At 36.4% G+C, this 23,705-nt stretch overlaps 1 protein-coding gene across 8 annotated transcripts in view; it reads right to left on the bottom strand.

Annotated features, from left to right (window-relative positions):
• Nova1 (NOVA alternative splicing regulator 1) overlaps positions 1-23,705 on the bottom strand; it is a 124,248-nt gene that overhangs the window by 16,622 nt on the left and 83,921 nt on the right. For all 8 annotated transcript variants that reach the window (XM_006975255.4, XM_006975256.4, XM_042260646.2 and 5 more), the window contains one exon: positions 4,240-4,406. In XM_006975255.4, coding sequence (XP_006975317.1) covers positions 4,240-4,406 — 167 coding nt within the window. The remainder of the gene's footprint in view (positions 1-4,239; positions 4,407-23,705) is intronic.

Below are 23,705 nucleotides of genomic sequence, written 5' to 3'. Positions count from 1 at the left end.
TCTCATTATACAGCCTTGGCTGGCCTAGAACTTAGTATGTATACCATGCTGGCCTTGAACTCAAAGAGATTTATGTGCTTCTGCCTAAAACAGCATACTTTTTGAAATATACAGTCATTTAAAAAAATCAAGATTTTTAATACTACACACTTAGTAAACTACTGATATAACTAAGTTTTGAGAAATTAAGAGCTAAAAAGTTTTAACAAATTATATGATGAACTCATGTTAAAATGTGAGTTTTGCTGGTCCAGAGACGATTACCACAAACAAACTCTAGAATAAATGCAGCTTTTCCTCAAAAAATCTGTAACAGCCAGTTGTTAAGAACAACTAATATTTATAAGGAAAGCAGGAACAGTAGGTCTCAGCTGTTCTCTTCATGCTCATCTGCCAAGCAGTGAATAACATTATTCCATAATCACCTCCCCAAGTTTGCAGTGTTCTATTAAATAATCCCTGTATACTAGTCCTTAAGAACAAAATATTTAAACAGCAACTGTCCCATTAGCTTGTCATTTTTGATGAATATTCTGTCTTACAACATTAACATTAGTCTATTGGTCCATTCATATTTATTTTCGCACCAATAACAATGCCTGGATAAACCCTCAAAATCTGGTTTGTTTTATGCACAAAGAAAAGTAAAATGAAAAGATGCCTTCACTTTTTAATAATCTTTAAGATGAATTAATAGAACTCTTTCAGAAAATGAGGAATGAGCTTGTCGTCTATAATATCTTTCTGCCAAACACACAAGGTCTTGCTTATCTATCCTCATCCTACTTAACTAACATTAATTTTCTCTAAACATTAGCATAGATATTCCAAATCAGCCAGTCCTGTTAGTATTCAAGGGCTGTGACAGCCTTCTCCAATTGCGTCATAGCTCACCCTTCTAAAGTGAACTTTTCTCCATCTTTCTTTCCTAACTAGAATCTTCTGAGGTCTATGGTACACACTGTTAATTCTGCACCTCTGGAATATAAATATGCTTTCATAGCTTAAGAAGTATCACAAAACAAACTAGTATGAAGTGCAAGGGCTATAATTTCATATATTTTACCATTAAAGTTTTTTAATATATTTATATTTGAATAAATGATGTTTAAAAATTGATGAATGTTATTTTTGCAAACATCAAAAAACTAAAATTCTGGTCAGACTTAAAAAATTCTTGGTATTTTTAAATATAAGAAAATTCTTTATGTTACCCTACCTTCATTTTTCCTTGCGCATTTAAAGCTTGGCTTTAAAAAGGGTCCAGAATTAAGAACTGAATTACCTACAACTATTAGCTGAAATTGGATTTCAGGCATTGAAGAAGAGTTCATTGCTGTCCTGCAGGGGGCCTTTTGAAATGAGCATGCAGGACATGAGAAACTACACTTGTCTGATGCCACCAGCCAAGAAGGATAGGTACATTTGGATAGAGTATTAGAGCTCATAAAATGTACTTAGTTGGTAAACTGTATCTTAGAACACAATGCAGGACATAATTTATAAGAAAACATAACAGATGATGAGAAGTCAGCACTTTTAAAATTTCACTTTCTGAGAACTACATTTGACTTCTGATTTTAAGTATAAATTTTACCTTAAAATTTGAAAATAATAAAAGCTTAAAATTGCCAACCCCAAACAACCAACCAGGGTAATAATGGAAACACTAAACAAAATTCATAATTTCATTTTTCACTTGAATCTGTATATATGGAAAAGATAGATATTTAACTCCAGTATTTTCTTAACTCCAATTTTATTCTGTAAGGTAGATATTTAGCTCCAGCATTTTCTTAACTCCAACTTTATTCTGTAAGTAATCTTCCATAGAGGAATATTCATAATTAATATTTGAAAAGAAATTATTTTGGGGACTGAATCCTACAGCAAAAACAAATGTTGGATCACTTGTTCTGAGCAAGGTCTCAGGAAGACATCTTCAGATTCTGTGGATTAAAATGTAAACTTTTAAACATCAAGAAAGCCACGTTTATCTATTCTGTGACAAAAGAACTTATTTTACAAATACTTATTTTACAGTGTGTAAGTGGCATCATTTCTTGAGAAATCATAGCCACTGAAATTTATATACTTGACAACTACTTTGGTCATTGGTAAGAAACATTAAATTGGCAAACTAGATATGTAAAAAGTTAAGGAACTGTAATACTGCAATGTCGAGCATAAGAAGATGCATCTCTGTAGGTCAAAACCACGTTTCTCCTGCAAATATTAAGAAACTTGGCATAGTTTCTACATTGTTCAGATAATGTTTGTTAAATATGCTGCCTCAGCATCCTGAGTGCTCGTCTCCTGTACCCTTGTAATGACTTACTGTTATTCACATTGCTGATTACATGAAAATGTAGAGTTTAACCATAATTTTTTAAATTCTATGAATATCAAGACATATAAATGAATGTGAGTATAAAAAATTGGATAAATCAATACTAACACTTAAAACTTATTTTAAATATAATTAGCAGTTGAACAAGGCAAACAAAACTCAACCAAATGCTTTAAAATTCTGGTGGCAGTCATCAGTCTACACTAGTGCTGCATACATGACAGCCTGTCAATCTCATATAGCCATAGCTAAAAATGAAACTTTAATAATGATTCAGACTACTATATGATGGTACTCAGTATTTGTTGCTAAATAAATGTTAAAATAAATCTCACATTACTGTTCTGGATAGAGTTTTATACCATTCAAGGTATAATTTTATGTCTATTTAAAAAGAAATATCAATGTGGCCACTTGAATGTTTGAATGTTTTCATAGAAGTTACAGGAGAAAAGGGAGAAGTATGGGCTGAATTAAGGCAAAATGTAAAGAGACCAGATACTTCAGTGCTCATTCAGGACATTTCTAGCCCCACATGATTTTAACCTGGATGTCTGCCATCTAGACATCTTGTTTTCCAATCGGATGAAGTCCCTATATCACTGTCAAGTTAACAGTATTTGGACTATTTTATATTAACCTAGCACGGATGAAACAAGCACTTCATACTACTAAATGATTATGAATAAAAAAATTCTAGTATGTATAGTTTTAAGGCATGTAGATGTTGTTACATGTTTATAGAGATATACTCCCTTACAGTTTGGGAATAACAACTATTCAACACTGGTAGAAAATCTTGTAAGTGATCTTTATCATGGTTTAAACAAGGAAGTGTTTTTAAAAATAGATTATTAATAGATAATTGAATATTAGTCTATAATTTGAGGATATATTATCTAATTATAAATTTAAAGTTGATATATGATTAGTATTATATTTATACATCAATAAGATTATGATAGATTCATAGCACTGGTTTATATATTTTCAATTCAGAAACATGAAATTAATAGAACTTTGAACTACATTTCAAATTTATTACAATGAAAATAAATTTTCTGTTAATTTATGAATAATACATTTATTCTAAAATCACAATCTGTTGATAATAAAATAAGTCACAAATTGAGTGGCTAAATAAAAGGCCAAAGTAGACAATAATTATGAACATAAAATATTTACGGTAAAAGAATCCACCTTATTTAACATCAAGCAATGTCATTTCCCTACATCATCTCAAGCATTACTGAGTCTTAAAAATTCACATTATTTTTTGTCATGAAAAATTTTCTTTACAGAAAATTCCATACATTAAAACATGACATTGGGCCTGTTTAACAGATATATAAGCACTACACATGTGATACAAAATTTAATAGCTGACTGATAACAAAGGACTTAAACAAGGTGCACTAGCTGTACAAATTGACTTATACATATGTGTTGATAAAATGTTAAACAAGACAAATTAACAAAACAGGAGTCTATATGCAATACCTATACTGAGAACTACAAATGCCACTAAAGTTGGGCATTGGAAATGTTGAAGATATAAATTTCATTTTGATTTCTTATAATTTATTTAAGAAGTGTTATATTTTAAACAGAATAGAGTTCCATAAATTAATAAAATCCCTGCCTCCATATTTGTAAAAAACAATCATAAAGAGTCACATTAGTGCCTCTTTGTCTATCACTAATAAATGTATAATTCATTTAATCAATATTTGGATTTGCCAATCAAAGGATCCAAAATTCTTCAAAAACTAAATGACAACTTTAGATAAATTTAAGCCTTTTTTCTGCTACTACTAAACTGCTTCCTCTGAAAGGAATTCATACTGCACTGTGGGTATTCCTCTCTGATTTCCCAACTGAACACTCACTTGTTTGATGCGGTCAGGATTAACGGTGGTCTGAGGTTGTAGGATGCTGACTGGTTCTGTCTTGGCCACATTTTGGGGCATTTCTCGGATTTTTTCCGCAATGAATCCATGAACTGCATTCAGAGCTTCGACTGTCCCCTGGATCAAGCACACCCTCTCAGTAGTACCTGCAGACAGAAGACTTGTTTTCAGAAAACACTCCTCATTTTACAGTGAAACATTATGAAAAAGAAAGGTAATGTTAACAAAATATCGTAACATACATGGCTCTGAAGTTCTAATATGCCATTGAAATCAAAGTAATCAACACATCTTCTTCATTAAAATTTTTTTGAGAATTCATTCTTTTCTTGTATTCTCAAAACAAGCATTTGGGTTCCAGAAGAACCAATGTCCAGAGATCAGAGCACATCACTCATTCATGGAGATAAATACTCATGCAGTACTCATAAAAGGCCTTAGGGCTAGAAGCTGGTAACAGTTCAGAATCAATGAAACTATCTCTTAAGGAGTTCATTTTTTATGAGTAAATCATCAAACTTTTTTGAATACAAGAATGGATATCAATTTTATTGATGATATATTTTAAATAAAATACAAAATATCAGGGATATATAAACAAGATTTAGATGGTTCATGATACAATATAGGAAGTTTATGGACATGCCTTAAGGTAATGATAACACATGATTAGTTTATCATACTATTCTGAGGCTGACTGCAGAAGGCTTGACTTACAAACCAATTACACAGCCATTTCTTTAATAATCCAAACCAGCACATGGCTTACAAATCAGAAATAAGTACGTTCTGAGCTTTTTCTTTTCTTTTTTTAAATGTATTTATTTATTTTACATACCAACAACAGTTTCCTCTCCCTCCTCTCCTCCACCCTCCCCTGCCCCGAATCCATTTCTCAGAAAGCATAAGGCCCATCCCCCCTGCATCAAGCCTGAGCGAGGCATCCCACTATAGGGAATAGGTTCCAAAAAGCCAGCTTATGTGCCAGGGACAGATCCTGGTCCCACCGCTAGAGGCCCAACAGACCAAGCTGTCACCCACATGCAGAGGGCCTAGGCTGTTCCCATGCAGGCTCCCTAGTTGTCAGTCCAGAGTCCGTGAGCTCCCCTGAGCTCAGGTCAGCTGTCTCTGTGGGTTTCCCTGTTATGATCTTGACGCCCTTGCTCATGTAATCCCTCCTCCCTCTCTACAGCTGACTCCTGAAGCTCTGCCCAGTGCTTGGCTGTGGATTTCTGCATCTGCTTTCCGAGCTTTTTCATCTATGCACTACAGTTCCCACTGGTGCCAGCATTTCAAAACTCATGCCACTGTGTACGTGCAAAATTGTAAAACTGCTAAAGCTAAAAAAAAAAAAAATCACAAAGAGTTAATGCAGCTTTAAAGAGTGATGCAAAAGATGTTTGTCATTCTTTAGAGACAGACATGGATCACAGGACACTGAACTAAGACTATAAATTATAGAAGTATATCTAAATTGTATTTTCATATCTTTATCAATGGAAATTTGAATTTGTGAAAATATGTTTCTTTAGTGTCAGAGAAATTTCAAGAGAGCAAGCATGGTTTATTTTTTAGGATGACAGGAATATAATGTGATCTGTGGATTTACATTTTCCTGTTTCCTATTAATCAGCTTAAGTTACTCTTGTCTATCTTGATGCATCTTTTGGTCCCGGGGAAAACGATCAAGTTTATACAGACACCCAGGGGACACTTTACAAGACTGTATTAATTGTCTAGTAAATGACTAGAAAGGATTCCCGATCAATGCAGCTAATGTAAAATGTTCTTCAGGTTCTCAGACCACACAGAACACAGATCAGATTACATCACTGCTTTCACAGACACCACAGAGCGCACTGTGGATGCCAAAACAGGCTAGCTTAAATGATGACTTCCAAAGAAAGAAGCCTGACACCACGTAACTAAACACTGTGTAATCCTTGTTATTCTTAAAATTTTGATTTAACATGCTACATGTCTGACCACAGCAACCAGTGTTCTTCAGACTGTGTAGACTCACAGAAAATAAATGGAAACCTGATCTGTAAAAAAGTACGACTGTCTGAAAACAATGTTACACAACAGCAGGTATGAGGCATTCTGAGGGCAGTTCCTAGGGCCACTGTCACAGTATATGCACTGGGGATTGATTGAATCACTCCCTTTCCCTCACGACCATGCAAACAGGGCCAGCCCAAAGGAAACTGTGCACAACACTGGGACACTTAGCTGAGACTCTGTTATATTCCACTCCTGAATTCTAATGGCTTTTCACTCAGGTAACACAAAACCATAATTTTTTTGGAGAGAGTTAAAAAAAAAGGGGGGGGAATACTGTCAAGCATATGACCAAACTGTGTAACACAAATGAGCCTATAAATCAAAAAAGTTGCCGCGTTTTGTCATTTTAAAGGCTTTTAGACTCCATTAACGTCTAAGCTGAACTGCCAGATATTTATCATTTTATTTGCGTAATGGCAGCATTTACTATTCTCTGCAACAGTGTTCAACAAAGCTAAGAACCAGCTACAGGAATACGCACACCCATCCTACATAATGCAGAACACAGGTGTGCAGGACACCATCACTTCCAACCCACACGGCATGAGACGGGAGTGCAGTCACTGCATGGTGATGGACTTCACAATGGCCACAGAGCTGACCACCTTTCCTGTCCTTCCTTTCAACTTCCCACTTCCTCTTCCCTTTCCAAACAGCTTTCCCTGCTATTTTCATGTCACAAATTTGTGAAGAGAGAAATTGCAAAATATGTATCGATAACAGGAAGGCCCCCTGATAAAGGGCAAAAGTGATGCTGGAAATGGCTTAATGTTTTTATTTCAAAGGCAGTAACAATAATAGAAAAATGCATTTCTAAAAGAAGGTACAATTCTCACAGACTCGCAGCAAATTCTTCACAGAAATGCAGTAAAATATATTCTTTGTGCTCTTATAATTTTCGGCAAGGTACTTAGAATAGCTCTCAGGGATTCCGTCCCATGTGCACTAGGTAGCATTCCTTTTTACCCAGCACACACTCCTGTTTAAGATGGACTTCCTCTAGATACACTGTGCTTTTCCTTTTGGATCATTTCAGTGGTTAAAGATATTAACATAATTGGAAGAAGACATTTCTGTAAATTTAATGAATTGTAACTTAGGCAAAAATGACAAATTGGGAAAAATTGAATGAAAGGTTAATGGGAAAATGTACATGGAAACATCAACATCTCCACTTGGTTTCAGGTGTCAATATTAGCATGATGAGAAATCTAGAACCATACACTGCTGTGACACAGGACAAAATACAGCTCCCTTGAGAAATGCATACCCCCAAACAGTTGGAAATAAACGTAACAAAACAGTCTTACATTATAGTTACAGAGAGCCCTGAAAACTGAGAAACTGATTATACCAAAAGGAAGAAAAATTCCATCAGGGATGTAAAGTATATTTATGGACAATTCATCTAGTTTCATTAGCAAGTGAAATATTAGTTTCTATATAAAAAAGACTTGATTTAAAGATATTATGATCAAATACAAAATAAAATTTGATTGGTTCCAAATTTAAATAACTTTATGTGAAGGATAACTGAAGCAATAATAAGAAGTATGCATTTATGTAGCATCAAAGGATCATTTTTAATTTGAACAGATGTGGTTACAGCACTAGGTTAGATAAAAAGCACCTTCCTAATTCAGGATCCTTGAAGGAATTCTGTATCTTCTCCAGTTCCTTTAGACCCAACCTTAAACCTCAACATCTCTCCAGATCTACTCAATTACTACTTTTCCTCCAATTCCACTCAAATCAACTATTGCAGCTGTATTTGGACAAACCAACTCTTCACGTCACCACTCTTTGTCCGGTCATTGGCGTTTGAAACAGTTGACTATTTCACTGTTAAAAAAAAAAAATTATCACAATTCCTCAATTGAGATTCTCTCTTCCCAGGTATGTCTAGGTTTGTGTGAAGTCAACAAAAAGCAACCACAGCATTATTTAAAGGTGATGTATAATGACATTTGTATCTTTATCAATGTCTTCACATTGGTAGAAATCACCATATCCATACAGATGGAAATACAAAGTTGAGTACATTGTTAAGGTCCTGAAAATTTTGAACATGTTCATTTTAAAAGGCAGTGTGCAAATTAATAGAAAAGGGATGTTATATGCCAACCTTTTAACTAAAAAAAAATTAACTTGAATTTTTTGGGTTCTAGTTTCTGATTTGTTCTCTCGTTTGATAAACATTCACTGAGTCCTTACCACTCAAACACTACACTGGAGGCTGAAGACACCGTGATGGCCATATCTCTCATTGCCTCATCATGTTCAGAGTGTTCATTACAAGTACTATACACAAAACAAGTAAAGCACACAGCATGAAGATCAGAAGAAGGGAAATGCTGTGGAGACTATTTGGGGGCAGAAATGGGCTAAAAAGTTATAAAAAGCATACTTGTCATATTTATCATCACACTTGTGTTACTTAGAACAGTGTCTGATCAACTACAGATACCCCAAACCATCTTCTAAGAAATGACTATAGTATCTAGGCTGAATGATATCTTTAAAGTGAAAAACACATATGATTGACTTATAAGGTAGTTTTTAAATCTATATTATAAAGTCAATAAACCTTTTTGGATTTGTAAGATCAGCCAATATATGTGAAAATGAAATTTGGGGAATGATTAAAAAATAAACTACAGTAAGTTACAAATTATCTCTATGTTCATAAAAAGGCTCTTAGTAAAAAGAACTTAGGCAAAGGCATGGGGACATAAAATGAATTTCAAAATTTTATGTCCAAAGTTAAAAATAAAAAGGGTCAGAGCTAGCAAATGGCTCAGTGGGTATAGGTACTCTCTCACAAGCCTGGTGAACTTGAGCTAGATCCCTGGAATCTACGGAAGGTGTATGGAGAACCAGCTCCATGAAATTATCATCTGACTTGCAAAGCTGCTCTGTGGCATGCAACTACCTCACCTACACAGTATAATAATAATAATAATAATAATAATAATAATAATAATAATAATGATACTAAAACTCTATTCATTATTTCCCCAGCCCTAGGAGAGTAAGGTTAGGGAAAAGTATGTTTCTTTCAATGTTTATTCATGATGTTACATATATTGAACTTTATTCCTTTTTGTGGCTGCATAATACTTCATTACATACAGAGAGCATACACTTTTATTTCATAAGATCTCGTGGACCCCTTGTTTCCATCTTTTGAATACTGCAAAAACGCTGCAGTGAACATTAGTGATTATGTATCTTCTTAGATGTCTATTTCTGATACTTCTGTGTATATACAAAGGAGCAGAATTTCTGGATAATATGTAATTATATGTTTAGTCCTTTTGAAGAATTGCCAATTGGTTTTCTAAAACCATACAACTATTAGTGTAAGAGGGCTCTAATTTCCCCCTCTTAGACAACATTTAGTCTTCATTTTTATAATTAAAATCTACATAAATGGATGGGCAGAGCTCACTGTAGTTCAACTGGCATTTTTCCAGTGCTGTTGGGCATCTTTCAAGTTTTTTTTTTTGTCCATTTGTAAATTTTCATTTCTTTGCATGATTTGTGAGTTATCTCATGTTATGGAGATTTTGTAGTTCTTCCAAAATTGTATTTTTCCCATCCTAACGACTATCTATTTATATGATGATAATTTCTTTTATGCACAAAAAAAGTTTTATTTTTTTATGCACAAAAAAAGTTTTATTTTTTTCATCTTTGTGTGTGGGTTCTTATGACTTTGGAGGTGCACATGCTATGGCACACGTGCATTCAGGGGGTAACCCTGAGTGTCAGTCCTCACCTTCCATCTTGTTTGAGACAGAATCACCTGCTGCCTGCAGCTGCATACCAGGATAGCTGGTCTGTGGTCTTTTGGGAAACATCTGTCTTGGCTTTCCCTGAAAGAGCTCTGGGATTACAGATATGTGTTACCACATCTGGCTATGCACAGAGCCTCCTCCCAGCCCAAGTCCTTAATTTCTGATGAAATCAACTCATCTATTTTTTTCTCTCATTGTTCTTGTTCTTAGGGATAGATTGGAGATTTTACTTCCACATCCAAGATGGCAAAAGACTTCCTTTATTTTCCTCCAGATTTTTAGGGTTCTATGGTTGTATTCCTTATATTGTTAACTGTTGTTAAGAATTGTTATGATAGCTTTAGCATACAACATTATAATTAGATAGAAGTTTAAATGAAGATCAATATGAGGTTTGGAAGTTTTTGAAAATTCTTTAATTCTTAAGTTACTTTTTTGGACACTGATAACTTATTTTACTTTAATACTGAATATTAAGAAATTATAAATTAAGGGATATATGATTACCTTAAGAGATATGGGCTAAATATGTGATAAGTAAATAGATTATATACATCTTTAGATACTTGTCTGTAGCTCCAAACAGTTAGCTGGATATCTTAGGGACCATGGACTAAAACTGACTGACTTATACATTGCAGTCTTAATTTTGAGACTTTATCTCCAACAATTAACAAATTGTGTTCTTGTACTTTTGTAATTTCATTTTATCTTTTTACATAAAAGTTTTTGTCTCTTTTACTCATAATTGTTGAAGTGTCTTCTTAACTGAATAAACTCCAGGCTAGGTATTACTTGAACATAACACGTTTGTTTTCAACTGCTGTTACCTGATCACACAGTTCTCCAAAGGCTGAACCCTTCTGACTCTCTGGCCGGTCCTCTCGACTTCTAATCCAGTTGAAGACAGATCCCTGGACTCGTAGTCACTTCCTGGCCTTGCATCTATGTGAGGATAGAGAGCTGGCTCTGTCATCCCTTTCCTTTTGAAGGGATCCTTGGTCTGTGGCTTCTTGTTTGTTCCCTGTACAGTTTCTGGCTTCCCTGTTTACTTACTAACCCACTCTCTTCAAGTTCTGAGTGTCCTTCAGGTGGGTCATCTTGGTCAAGTCTTTCGTTCACCATTACCCAGCATAGCACTCCGGTATCTCCTGACTGTCCTCCCCATTAAAGACTCCAAACAATTTCAAGGAGCAAAACATCTTGTAGTACCACATGCCATTAAAACAATGACCTGGACTGGAACTCTATGTACCCATCTTCCCAAACCTCCATATAATGCAAGTCACAAGGCCTTCAGCTACCACCATGAGACTCCTACTTCACAATACTCTCTGAGCCTTGTCTTACCCAAGGCTTGCATTTCTAAACTTCTAAAATCTCCCCAGGGAATTTTCTGTTCTATAGCAGTAATTTTTTTTAAATGTGTAGAGGCAGAAAGTAAGTCCAATAGTAAAGTTTTCATTCACCAAGACAGGATGGGAGGCATATTGTAATTTAGAACAATCAGGAAAACAGCAAGTGAACAAAATGTAGGCATTTGCATTTCCTTCCCACATGGCAGACTCAATTAGTTGTGTGTTCCTTATAGAAACGCTTTCTTTTTCAGTATTCTTGCAGCTACTATCTTCCCAGGATAATCTTTCTGCATCCCCTATGGCTGTAAATATAAAAATGTATTATGAATTAATTCACTGTCTAAGAACACTTCCCTGTACTCCAAGCCATTACTATCTCCACTGAGGAAGTCTCATTATGTCTTTCAACCTTTTGTCATTTACCTTCCATTCCTGGTGTTTCAAACATGCAGATCATATGTAATCTATGTTTTAAAGACCAACAGTGTCTCATCGCCAGTTAGAGTTTAATTCTGACTCTACTGAGGCTTTCAAATGCACCAGGATTTGGCTCAACTCAGCTCTGTCCTCATCTCACATTACTTTCCCCGCCTTTCGCTATACTCCAGGGAGTCAGGTCTTTTTTAGTTACTGGAACATGCCAAGCTTGCTCTCACTTAGGTCTTGTTTCTTGCTGATCTCTGTCTTAGTAGCCCTGCTTCTCCAGCATTCCCTATGGAATCACCCCCAGCTACACATACAGACGTCATTTATCCCATAAGCTTTAGCTCAGTAAAACCCCATCAGAGAACTTTTCCACAACCATAAGACAGTTTACTGGTGCTAACTATAAACTCACGTTTCTTTATTATAGCCCCCAACTGTCTTCCAAAACTTTCCGGTGTATTGTGCACTGGTCTTTATTTGTTGTTTGCCCCTCTTTAACAGAAAGAAAATGTGACAGTTTTATTCATGGGTATAACCCACAGTTCTGTTAAGGTGGCTGAAAATAATTTTTAATAAATTAAATAATAGCCTTGGATGAGCCACATGCAAAATTTTGTTAATATAGATGAGGAGCTGTCAAAAGAGGAAAATAATATATGAACTGTTAAGACTAAAGATTTTTACCTACTACAGTCCATCCTCTACATTTTTATTGATCTACGATGGAAGATCAGCTATTGGTCTACTAATCTAGCCATCTCCTATTTGTTTTAGGGTACATCCAACACAGGAAGTGATTCTGCAAATGGTTTATCTGTGGGAGAAGATTAAACTGCAATAATTTCCTAACCATATGAAGAACAGATAAGCTTCCTAATTAAATTAATCACTGCATAATAAAATATTTTGACAAATCCTGTTAATTTAGAGCTAAGGCAAAGTGTGAATATATTTATCATGATCATTTTTATGGGAAAACTCTAAGATACAAGATTTTTAACAAATATTACCTTCTTTTTAACAGGTGAAAAATAAAGTGTTATTATGGGTGTTTTCTAAGGAGGCAGGGATGTCTTATTTACTTTTGTTCTTTTGAAACAGTATCATTCTGTAGTTCAGGCTGGCCTGGAACAGGATGTAGCCCAGGCCTTAAAGTTACAGCAATCCAAGTACCCATGGAATTGTGATGTCATGATAATGAACATCTTTAACTCTAGTGCTCAGAGACATGAGGATTCCCTGAGAATTGATGGCCACTCAGTTTAGCGGAAACAGTGATTTCCAAATTTCGTGAAATTGTGAAAGATCTGTCTTAAAATATAAGATAGAGGAGGGACTAAGGAAGACATTTCAACCTTTGGCCTCCACACACACCTGCATGGATGAACACACTTTCACAAGCAGGTGCTCCATCCACACACATGTGCACACATGCATCCACACACATGTGCACATATGCATCCACACACATGTGCACATATGCATCCACACACATGTGCACACATGCATCCACACAAATGTGCACACATGCATCCACACACATATGCACACATGCATACAGCACATATACATTTTTAAATTGACACTGAAGTGGAAATCAATTTAAAACTACACACACGAACATAAATTGATAGGAACTAGAAAAGTAAGTTTTGATCTGTGTCTAAGACCTCATAATGTGTTGGAGAAAGCTCCTTGTCATAGGAAATTCAGCAATGTGCTACCACACTATGTATTACTCAGAACAGGATAATAGTGATAGTGAAGTCCCATGAGTAATATTAGTGGGTAGTCTGTAAGAGGGTACAAAAACCTTGACTGTCCTAAGGATCGAGACATAAATATTTTAAGTAAGCACCCCTGTTTTCCACAGACACAGCGAAAGACTTGCATTAAAATGAACCAATTCCAAGCTTGTTGGAAACTTCGTCAGGGCTTCCTTTCCACTGTCGTGAATCCATGGCTGTGGTCGGAGGGACAAACTCAGTGGGTAACTTATACAGTACTTCATGCTAGGCAGAAAGCGTTTTACTCGCAGACAACCCTAACATGGTCTTCATTTCCAGACCTGAGGCTTCAAAGGCATAATGTGTGCTCATATCACACACTGCCTCCAAACACACGATTGCCAACACATTCTTGACTTTTTTCTTAGTAACTCCATCTCTTTTCATATGGCTCTGCATTTGATTTCAAACCTTTCCTTAGATACTCTATTATACACTGACCCATTTGCCTTACCAATATTTATCTTATAGTTCTTGGTCAGTTACTAGTTTTACAGGAAGTACTGGCCTGGTTGGTGTTAGTACAGGCTAAGAACTTTTGTGTGTGCCCAAGCATACCGAATGCTCCCAGACAGAAATTACCAGTTTATTATTATTGTTTGCTCAGCAGCCTAAGTTCACAAGAATATGGGATACTGACATGTTCCTATACCCACAGTACCTAACATTCACAGTACCATTAAACACTTGTGCATGAATGGCACATATACATTCATGTGTCTGAGTAACTATTCTTTTGCATATACAAAAGGCAGGAAGAGCAACTGAGTGGAGAACAAGCAGATTCTAAATCCTAAGAAGCTAGAATTTATGATCTAAACATGAGGTAAAAATGGGACACTCGAGCAAAAACAGTTTCAGGTGTAAAGGTCATGGAATTTGGAGAAAGCGTTGATTGTCAGAATCCCAATGTCTCATGCAATGAATCTACTAAGTTGAGAAAAATAATATTCAGTGGACACTAGAAAAAACACTAAGACGAGAAGATAGAATGCTCCAGAACATATAAAGCATGTAAAAGGAAAACAGGCATTATTATTAGCTGAGAAATCTGACAATATTGACAAAAATCTTTGATGTTGTACCAAGAATTATTAGGAACTGTGGAAGAAACTCTTAGGAGGAAAAATATGCTGTGATGGTATAGCGGCTAGTACTGTGTTGTGTTTAGAGAGAAAGCAATTTAGTAATCTTTTAAAAATCAAGCTGGTTTTTCAGGACTTGAAGGAGTGGCTCGCACATGTGGGTTTGTCACTTCCATCTGGGTGCTGCCTAACCGCTGTCCTACAACAAGTGCCACGAAACAGAACCTCGGGCTAAATGTTGCTGGAGGGAAGCCCAACAGACAATGTCCTCCCTACTGAGTGATTCACATGAAGTCCTACAACAGAGGAAGGGTTTAAATCTTGCACGTAACTAGTATCAGCATGGCCATGTAGTGTTTTACAGAACATCTTCTGCAAAATTTTGGAGTGGCACAAATTAAAATCAACTGGCATAGTCACCTCAAAAGTTTAAATAATAGAAATTCAGTGGTATTTGTAGAAAATAAAACCAAAACATTAATGATGGATGGTATAATATTACCCCAAGTGTAGACAAGACATTCATTGCTAGTTTTGGAGCTGCCAAGACATCACTATTCTCAGTTGGCTAGTATCATGAAGAGCCAAAGAAGATGGAAGAACCACAAAGAGGATTAGAGTTAGAAAGCTACTATGATACAGAGGCCACACGAGAACCCACCACAAATAAAGAGGTCATATTAGACATAAAGCAAAGGATGATCAGGCTACAATCCACATGTCCAGAGAAGCTAGGTAATAAGGAAGACCCTAAGAGAGACATGCTTGGATCCTACTAGAAAGTGGAAATAGGTAAGATCTTCTGAGTAAATTGGGAGCATGATGTCAGGGGATATAAGAAGAGGTGGGAAGAGAACATGAGGGAACAAGATGGTCAAGTTGGGGGTGGGACAGAGAGGGAGAGCAAGGAGAGATATTTAGACAGAGGGAGCCATTATGGGGTTAGGGAAAAACTTGGTGCTAGGGAAATTCCCAGGAATCCACAAGGATGATCCCAGCTAAGACTCCAGGCAGTCGTGGAGAGGTTGCCTGAACTGGCCTTCCCTGTAATCAGATTGATGACTACCCTAATTGTCATCATAGAACCTTCATCCAGTAATTGATGGAAACAGATGCAGAGATTCACAGCCAAGCACTGGGAGGAGCTCCTGGAGTCCAGTCGAAGAGAGGTAGGGGGGATTAAATGAGCAAAGGGGTCAAGAACATGATGGGGAAACCCACAGAGACAGCTGACTCGAGCTAGTGGGAGTTCACTGACTCTGGATTGACAGCTGGGGAACCTGGATGGGACCAAACTAGGCCCTTTGAATGTGGGTGAGAGTTGTGTGGGGCCCCTGGCAGTGGGAGTAGGATTTATCCCTGGTACATCAGCTGGCTTTTTGGAGCCCATTTCTCTATGGAGATACCTTGCTCAGGTTTGATGCAGTGGGGAGGGGCTTGGTCCTGCCTCAACTTGATATGCCAGACTTTGTTGACTCCCCATGGGAGATCACACCTTCTCTGGGGAGTTGATGGGGGTTCGAGGTAGGGAGAAGGTAGGAAATGAGCAAAAAGAGGGGAGGACGGAGGAACTGTGGTTGGTATATAAAATTTAAAAAAAAAACCCTTTAAATAAAAAAGGGAAAAAAAGAGATCCTAAACCCAATCTGCAAACAAATACATGTGTGCAATGAGCAGAATCAGGAGTAGATGCACACAGTACTGAGAGTCCAACTCTCCTCATTGGGGGGTCAGGCTGGGGGGCAGGTTGGGTTTTGCTATGTAGGGTAGGTGAGGCATGAATTTGAGATTCTCATGCCTCAGTCTCCTAAGAGTAAGAATATAAGCATATCCTACCCTATGTGCAGTTTATGATTTTTTAATAGATAAAAGTCACTAAAAGTATGCTAAGATGAAGCAATTAATGCTTGTTTTAAATGTAGGTAGTATGTTTTAGGTATAAGAAAAGAATGTTCTAGTACTCTAGCTTCCAATGCAGATGTAATATCAATTTTTAAAGTTTTATTTTAAAAAACACAGGGAAGAACTGGTAAGAAATGAAGGCCCTGTTTTTCTGAAAATGTTTCATTCTGATTCAGGAAACTGTGCAAGCAATAGAGTTGAAAATTTACTAATCATTTTTGTGAAAATACTTATATTTGCTTAAGACTTTCCAAATATTAAAAAAGCCAAAATTTAATAAGTGGGATTTTTACAGCACCACTCCCAGGTGAATTTTATTACATGTTGTGTATACTGGAGCTAAAGATCATGCTTCTAAAAATAAATAAATACAGAAAATTACCTTTCATAAAGTGGAGAGTTAAGATACGCTACCTCGTTTAAAATGGACAGCTGCTAAATTCAAATAAATAACTGCATTTTGTATCTTAAATAATTTCACAAATATACTATGCCAAGTCACCCTAAAAAACAAAATATGTCACTGTTATCTCACCTTACTTGATTAGAAATAATTACTATATACTAGTTTTCCAGAAAACTGTTAATAGTCTTCATAGGTGTTTATCATTTACCTCCTCAACTAAGGATCAATGAAGGGTCGTGAAGTACCTCTATCTGCTCGGTCTCTGTTAGTTTCCATTGGCAATGTCAAAGCCTGTCTTCCACACAGGCTCTCCAGCCAGCAATTAGCTAACAAATTATACTTTTGTGAGTGCGAAATGAAGGAACCGGGCTACCATTTGACCAGGCAGGTTTGTATCACAATTGCTGCATTCTAGAATGACCTCTAATACAATTAATTTCTTAACATATAAAAAAAAATTCAAAGTCAGAAAATGGATAAACATCAGATGATTAGAGTGCCATTGTATTACTTTCCACAGACATGCACACCTGGAATATCACAACAAGGAAAATACACAGGGCAAAGAGAACGAACTCAGGGAAGTGTGGTGGCGTAACAATGCAACGTAAACACATCAATATCACTGATTAAGACTTCGCAAGCAATTAAATACACCATATAGCTCTGATGAATAAATAATTAAAAGGTCTTTATAGACACAGAAATGGATGCTCTAAGACACCATCTTATACTACTGCCTCTTACTAAATGTGGGGACTGAAAATTTGACAATGAGAGGCTTCTGAATTCATAAGAACCAAAATTTAATTCAAAGTCAAGCCCATGATGTATTTGGGGGGTTTTCTGAAAGTGCTCACTTTTCCTGCACTGTATGAATCCATAGCAGTTTGGGTTTTGAACACATAATATACACACTGCACTGCACAAGTCGTCATGGCATGCAAAGCCAATGAACACTGTCTCAAACACCTCCACTCATATCTGAGACTATTATGCTATGAACTGCCATGTTTTCACTGTACATTCAAATTTTCTGCCCTTGTTAGAACAGAATCATTTAATTATGGAAAATAGAATAATTTTTCTTAACAGCGACTGTTAAATACCAAATGAGTATTATACTCTAATGCTGGATTTTTAAAAATTGTAGTTTCAGTGGCTGAGTTTCTTTGAAAAATAAGTAAGTTTGGCTTGGAAGTAGAACCAAATTTCTAGCAATTTCTGAAATGTCTCTAATTCTACTTCTGCAATTTTGTACCATGTATTTATGTGAAGTGACATGTTTGATACTGAGAATTCTATAAAAAATGCTGATCAGTTTTGAAAACCATTGATACTCTATGTTCTTCAATAGCAAATGTTCCAGTATGATTTACTTATTTATTCATTTATTTGAGACAGGGTCTCACAGAGTAGCCCAGACTGGCCTGGTTTCATGGCAATCTTCCTGCCTCAGCCTTACAAATGTTAGTTCTTCATATAAAGACAAACATGTCTTAGTATTAGAAATGCTCTTGTCCTTATACACAGTAAAGCTATACATTTTTCCAGTATTTTTAAGGGCAATTATGCTCTACCATGCATAACTGATTTGCAGACTTATTTTATAGACCTATATAGAAGGGTTCTGCAAAAATGCCATATGGCTGGGACTACAGGCTGTCCCATTCCTTCTTGGAGACAATTTAGCAGAACATATAAATGTATCTGGATTTAACAATTCCATCTAGAAGTTACAATTATTAATGGTTCTACTGGAGAACTACACATATATGTCACCATGTTTTCTTAACACTACCCTCCCCAGTTAAACTAAAATAAGGACCAACAACAGCAACAGGTTAAATAAACTTTCATTCATTATAATAAACAAAAATTAAATTAATGATGCCTTTCCTCTTAGTCCTGAGAGGTACTTGATGAATCAAGCTAAAATAAACAAATAAATCAATAAAAGCCAGCAACAGGTTGCTGGAGACAAACGAAAGCGGAAAGTGCCGCATGCATTGCTCACTGTTCCCTGAGGGTATAAGAAGATGATTCTCCTAGAATACGTAATTGTAAATTTCCCTTAGGAGATGAATCAGTGTTGGGCAGCATGAAGGAAAGGACTTCCAGGGAGGCTGTCTCCACTGTACAGTAAGTGGTTATATAAATTAGGAATAGAACTGTGCTGTGTGTTCCACTTTAAAACTCAAGTTCACACTTTTGACTACAACATAAAGAGAAGGTCAACTAACTAACCTCACAGTGTACAACAGAGCTTATGACTTGTGACATGGCAAGATGGGCAACACAAAACATCCAAGGAGGGTCTTTACAATCCCAGGAATTATGTATTGTATATGCTGCTAGGAAAACTGGATGCCTCCACACAAGAACGAAGCCAGATCTTTATCCTACCAGCCACACAGATCAACCAATGTGAGAGCTGAGACTACAAAAGCACCGGAAAACTGTAGAAATGCTTCAGAACATTGGGATAGGGAGGAGTTTTGGGAAAAGAAGGTAAAAATACAAGAAAAGTTAAAGAAAACATAGTAAGACAAAAAAAATTGACCAAACAAAGCAATATGAGACAGAAAAGTCTACAAAAAGGTGGGGATGTGGGAAAGATCAGAGGAGTTAGGAAGGAGAAACTGTGATCAGAACATATTGTATGGAGAAAATTCTTCATTACACATATATAAAAAATAAACAATAACAAAAAAGGAAACACAGAGAAGTAATCCCATTAAATGCAGAAGTTTCTGCTCAACAAAGCAAGTGACCACCGAAGTAGGGAACACCAACATGATCAAAAACAGGGCAGTACAACTACATAATCGTTCTGTAATACCACAGAAATGAAGGGTGAGCTCTGGCTCCGTGCCTGAGAGCACTGGCTGCTCTTCCAGAAGACCTGGATTTGATTTTCAGCACACACACAGTGGCTCATAACAATCTGTAACTCAAGTTCCAGGGGATTTGATGCTCTCTTTTGGCCTTGGCAGGTACTGTATACATGAGGTGTACAAACACACAAACATATATATGTGCATATGCATGTATATATATATAGGCAAAACACCCATATACATAAAATAAAATGAAAAAGGAGTAAAAACAAATAAAATTGGGTAATAAGTGAATGAAAATATCATTAATTACTTAATTAATAGGGAAATCAAAATTGAAACCAAAATAAGAAATCCTTTGACCCCAGTTAGAATGAATATTATCAAAAAGACAAAAGTAGTGGTGAGGGGTGAAGAAAAGAGAATATTATATGCTTTTAGTGGGAAGGAAATCAGAATGAGAATTCTTCAGTGAATTGAAATTAGTAGGTCTGAAGGACAGAGCAGTTGCACCGGGTACAGATGCAAGGAATAAATGTTGAGGAGACATCTGTTGTGCCATGTCTATCACAACACTGTTCACACATGAAAAGAAACCAATCAATATTCCACCAGTGATGAACGAATACAGAAAACATGGTGAATGAACAATAGAGACTCCAACCCAAACATAATAAAATAATGAACTTTTGCCATTTGCAGTAATGTAGATGAACCTGGAAGTTACCTTATGTGAGAAAGATCAATGCCACACAATCTTACAATATAGATCATCATGACAAAGAAATAATCCAGGCTTATCAACTCAAGAAGAAGCCATTTAAACATTCTTTATACACACATATCAGAACATCTCATGGCTCACAATTATTAATTTATTATTATTGTTAATAATAATAATTAATACATTTAATTTAAATTTAAAATATTCAATTAGATTTTTTTATTAGGGTTGGAGATACAATTCAATGAGTGATGCGTATCATATAGAATCCCCCGAGTGGTGGAGGCAGAAGGATCAGAAGTTCATGGTCATCTTCAACTACACAACAAGCTCCCTGACAGTTTGTGATACACGAGACCCTACTGTCAACTATTTTACATTTTTATATACACAAAATTTATACACATATGAAAACCTGAGTTAAGGACATATACCACATTTTCTTTTTTTAATACATTTTTAATCAAAATAGAATTTCATGACATCCCCCTCTTTTTCTTCTCTCCAACTCCTCCATGACCCACCCAAATGTCAGATCATCTTTTTCTTTGGTCATTATTGTTTCATATGCATCCACATATGTGTGTGTGTGTGTGTGTGTGTGTGTGTGTGTGTGTGTGTGTGTGTATGAATATACATATGTGTATGCACATTTTCTTTATCCACATATTCAAGGGTTTGATAGTGAAGAAAGATAGATACAACTCAAGGTGGAAGAGACTTCAAAATTTTCTTTATGTTTCAAAATAGGAGAAGTAATCTTATCAGTCCAGAATTTGTTAAAACGATCTAAAGGAAGGTGGTCACTCTGTGAAAACAGATGTGTCCTGCCACAAAAGCACTCCATCTACTACTCTAGTACATTGTTAAACTTTCCTAACACATGACTTAGGCTACCAATTATCCAAAGTCCTTTCTGTCTCTTGAAGGTAGTGACCTTGCATAACATTTACTAGCATATTTTCAGTATGGTGAAGCATGTCCCATATACAGTATATGGCCAATAAGCAACAATTGACAATGATTGAAACAACAACCACCTCAAAGCCAAAGAAAACACGTTTGTACTCCACCTCTAAGACAGAAGCCTAAGGGGAAGAGAAGAAAGAAGTACTTTCTGAGATACATGCATATTAGGAAGGAATTGCCTGTGGCTCCCTTCTACTGTGCTAAGCAGCAGAAAAGGGATTTTGACCTGGGATTCTGACCCCTGCCCCTTGCCGCCTGTGGCAGGTGGGAGAGCTGGCTCTGGGGTCAGGAGAGCAAGAGAGCTGGCCTTGCCTCTCACCAGCTGCAGCACTCAAGAGAGTGGTCCCTGCACCTCCCCTGGGTAACACAGTGGAGAGGGCCCAGGTGCTAAGTGCAGATGAACCGGCCCTGAGGAGAGGAAAACAGGAGAAGAGGTCCTGCCCCTTGCTCAATGCTGCAAGTGGTGAACTAGCCAGGGTAATGCTGGAGAGCTCACCTGGTGGTGAGGATCAGGAGGGCTAGTGGGCTGAGCAACCCTGCAACTACCCAGGCCCAGAACTAGGGTTATGAGTTGTCCCACCCCAGTATCCACCCCATCTATTATCTACAGGAGCATGAAGATGGGCTGGTCCTGCAGACCCAAAACTGCAGGAGCTTCCTGACACAGGACAACAACAGGATATTCAAGATCGGTTCCAGGGAGGGCCCAGTATCCAGGGTGTAACAGAAGTCAGAGGCCTTGAACCAGACCAATGACTCATTGTAACAAACATTTGCAAGTACATGGACTAAGGGGTGTACATATACTGTGTGACTCGCCATGTCACACCACGGCTTCCATGATGAGATTTTTCTTTTACATTTTCTTTTGTTTTATCTTGGGGGGAGGTTGAAAGGGCAGAGAGTGGATGCAAAGGGGCAGGGAGATGAGTGGGATCAAGATGCACAGTGTGACATCCACAAAGAATCAGTAAAGTGTTAAATTAGAAGGGGAAAAAAGACAGGAAATAAAAGATAAAACAGGAAGTAAATTTCAAAGAAAGAAGAGGTTTTCTTGAGAATGTAATGATGATGTGGTAAAATAAAAACATAAGCTAGAAAAAAAATACACTTGCCTTTTAAAAACTGTTCTCCATACCTTATGTGAATTCAGATATTTGAAAGCAAATCAAATAAAAATTTGGAATAATTTTAATCAATTGTTATCTGAATTTTCTTGAATTTAATTTTTGCAATCATATTTAAAAAGCTAGATTATTCAATGTCTAAAATGAACAGTGTCTTGATTGCTGGTGTCCTAAAATGAATAGCACAAGAAATGTAAATTCCACATTTATTTGTCATAAATAGACTTATTTTTTGCTATAACTAACAAACTATACAGTTTCCAAACTTTAAGCAATCTACTTAATTAACATACAGATAACACACTCATGTAGTTGGCATGACTGAAAATAATCCTTCAACATGATACATTCAAGTAATTCTAAAACTTTGATTCCTGTCAAAGTTAAGTTCCAAAAGGTATGCATGAGGGTGTCTACAAATTTCATCATAGTAAGATGTGAGCTGATGGAAAAATCATTTTTCCTTCTATGCAGCTTTTGTTTACATGAGGGTGCTTTTTATATTGCTATAGAAAAATAAATGCATCTTAGCCTTCTCCAAACCTTTATAATATGTTATTTCTAAAGTTGTCCAAAATAAAAATTTGAAGTAGGAAATTAGGAGATGCCACAAAAGATTAGTTAATCAATGTCTTTTAATTTCACTGAATTCTAAGAATTCACATTCATTTCATACTGAAGTCACTGTGTCTTGCTTTGTCCAATCAGACTATTATTCTAAATAAAGAACTGGGCAATAGAATGAGCAAGAGTATGTTTCCTGGGGCTTTTCATTGCAATGACAGGCACCATTTATCATGTTAGCCCCCACACTAGAAGATCCCAACACGAATGTTTCCTATCTTAGAGTGATTCAATCTCATACTTGAAATAAACCACACAGTACATCTTGGAAGATATAAAACCAAACCCCAGCTGTTGAAACAAACCAATGCTTCCCTAAATAAAGCTTGGTTT

This window comes from Peromyscus maniculatus, chromosome 14 (genome assembly GCF_049852395.1).
Source record: "Peromyscus maniculatus bairdii isolate BWxNUB_F1_BW_parent chromosome 14, HU_Pman_BW_mat_3.1, whole genome shotgun sequence".
In the NCBI taxonomy this organism is placed as follows: Eukaryota; Metazoa; Chordata; class Mammalia; order Rodentia; family Cricetidae; genus Peromyscus; species Peromyscus maniculatus.
Note: the sequence above shows the minus strand (reverse complement) of the source record. Positions and strands in the feature narration are given on the sequence as shown.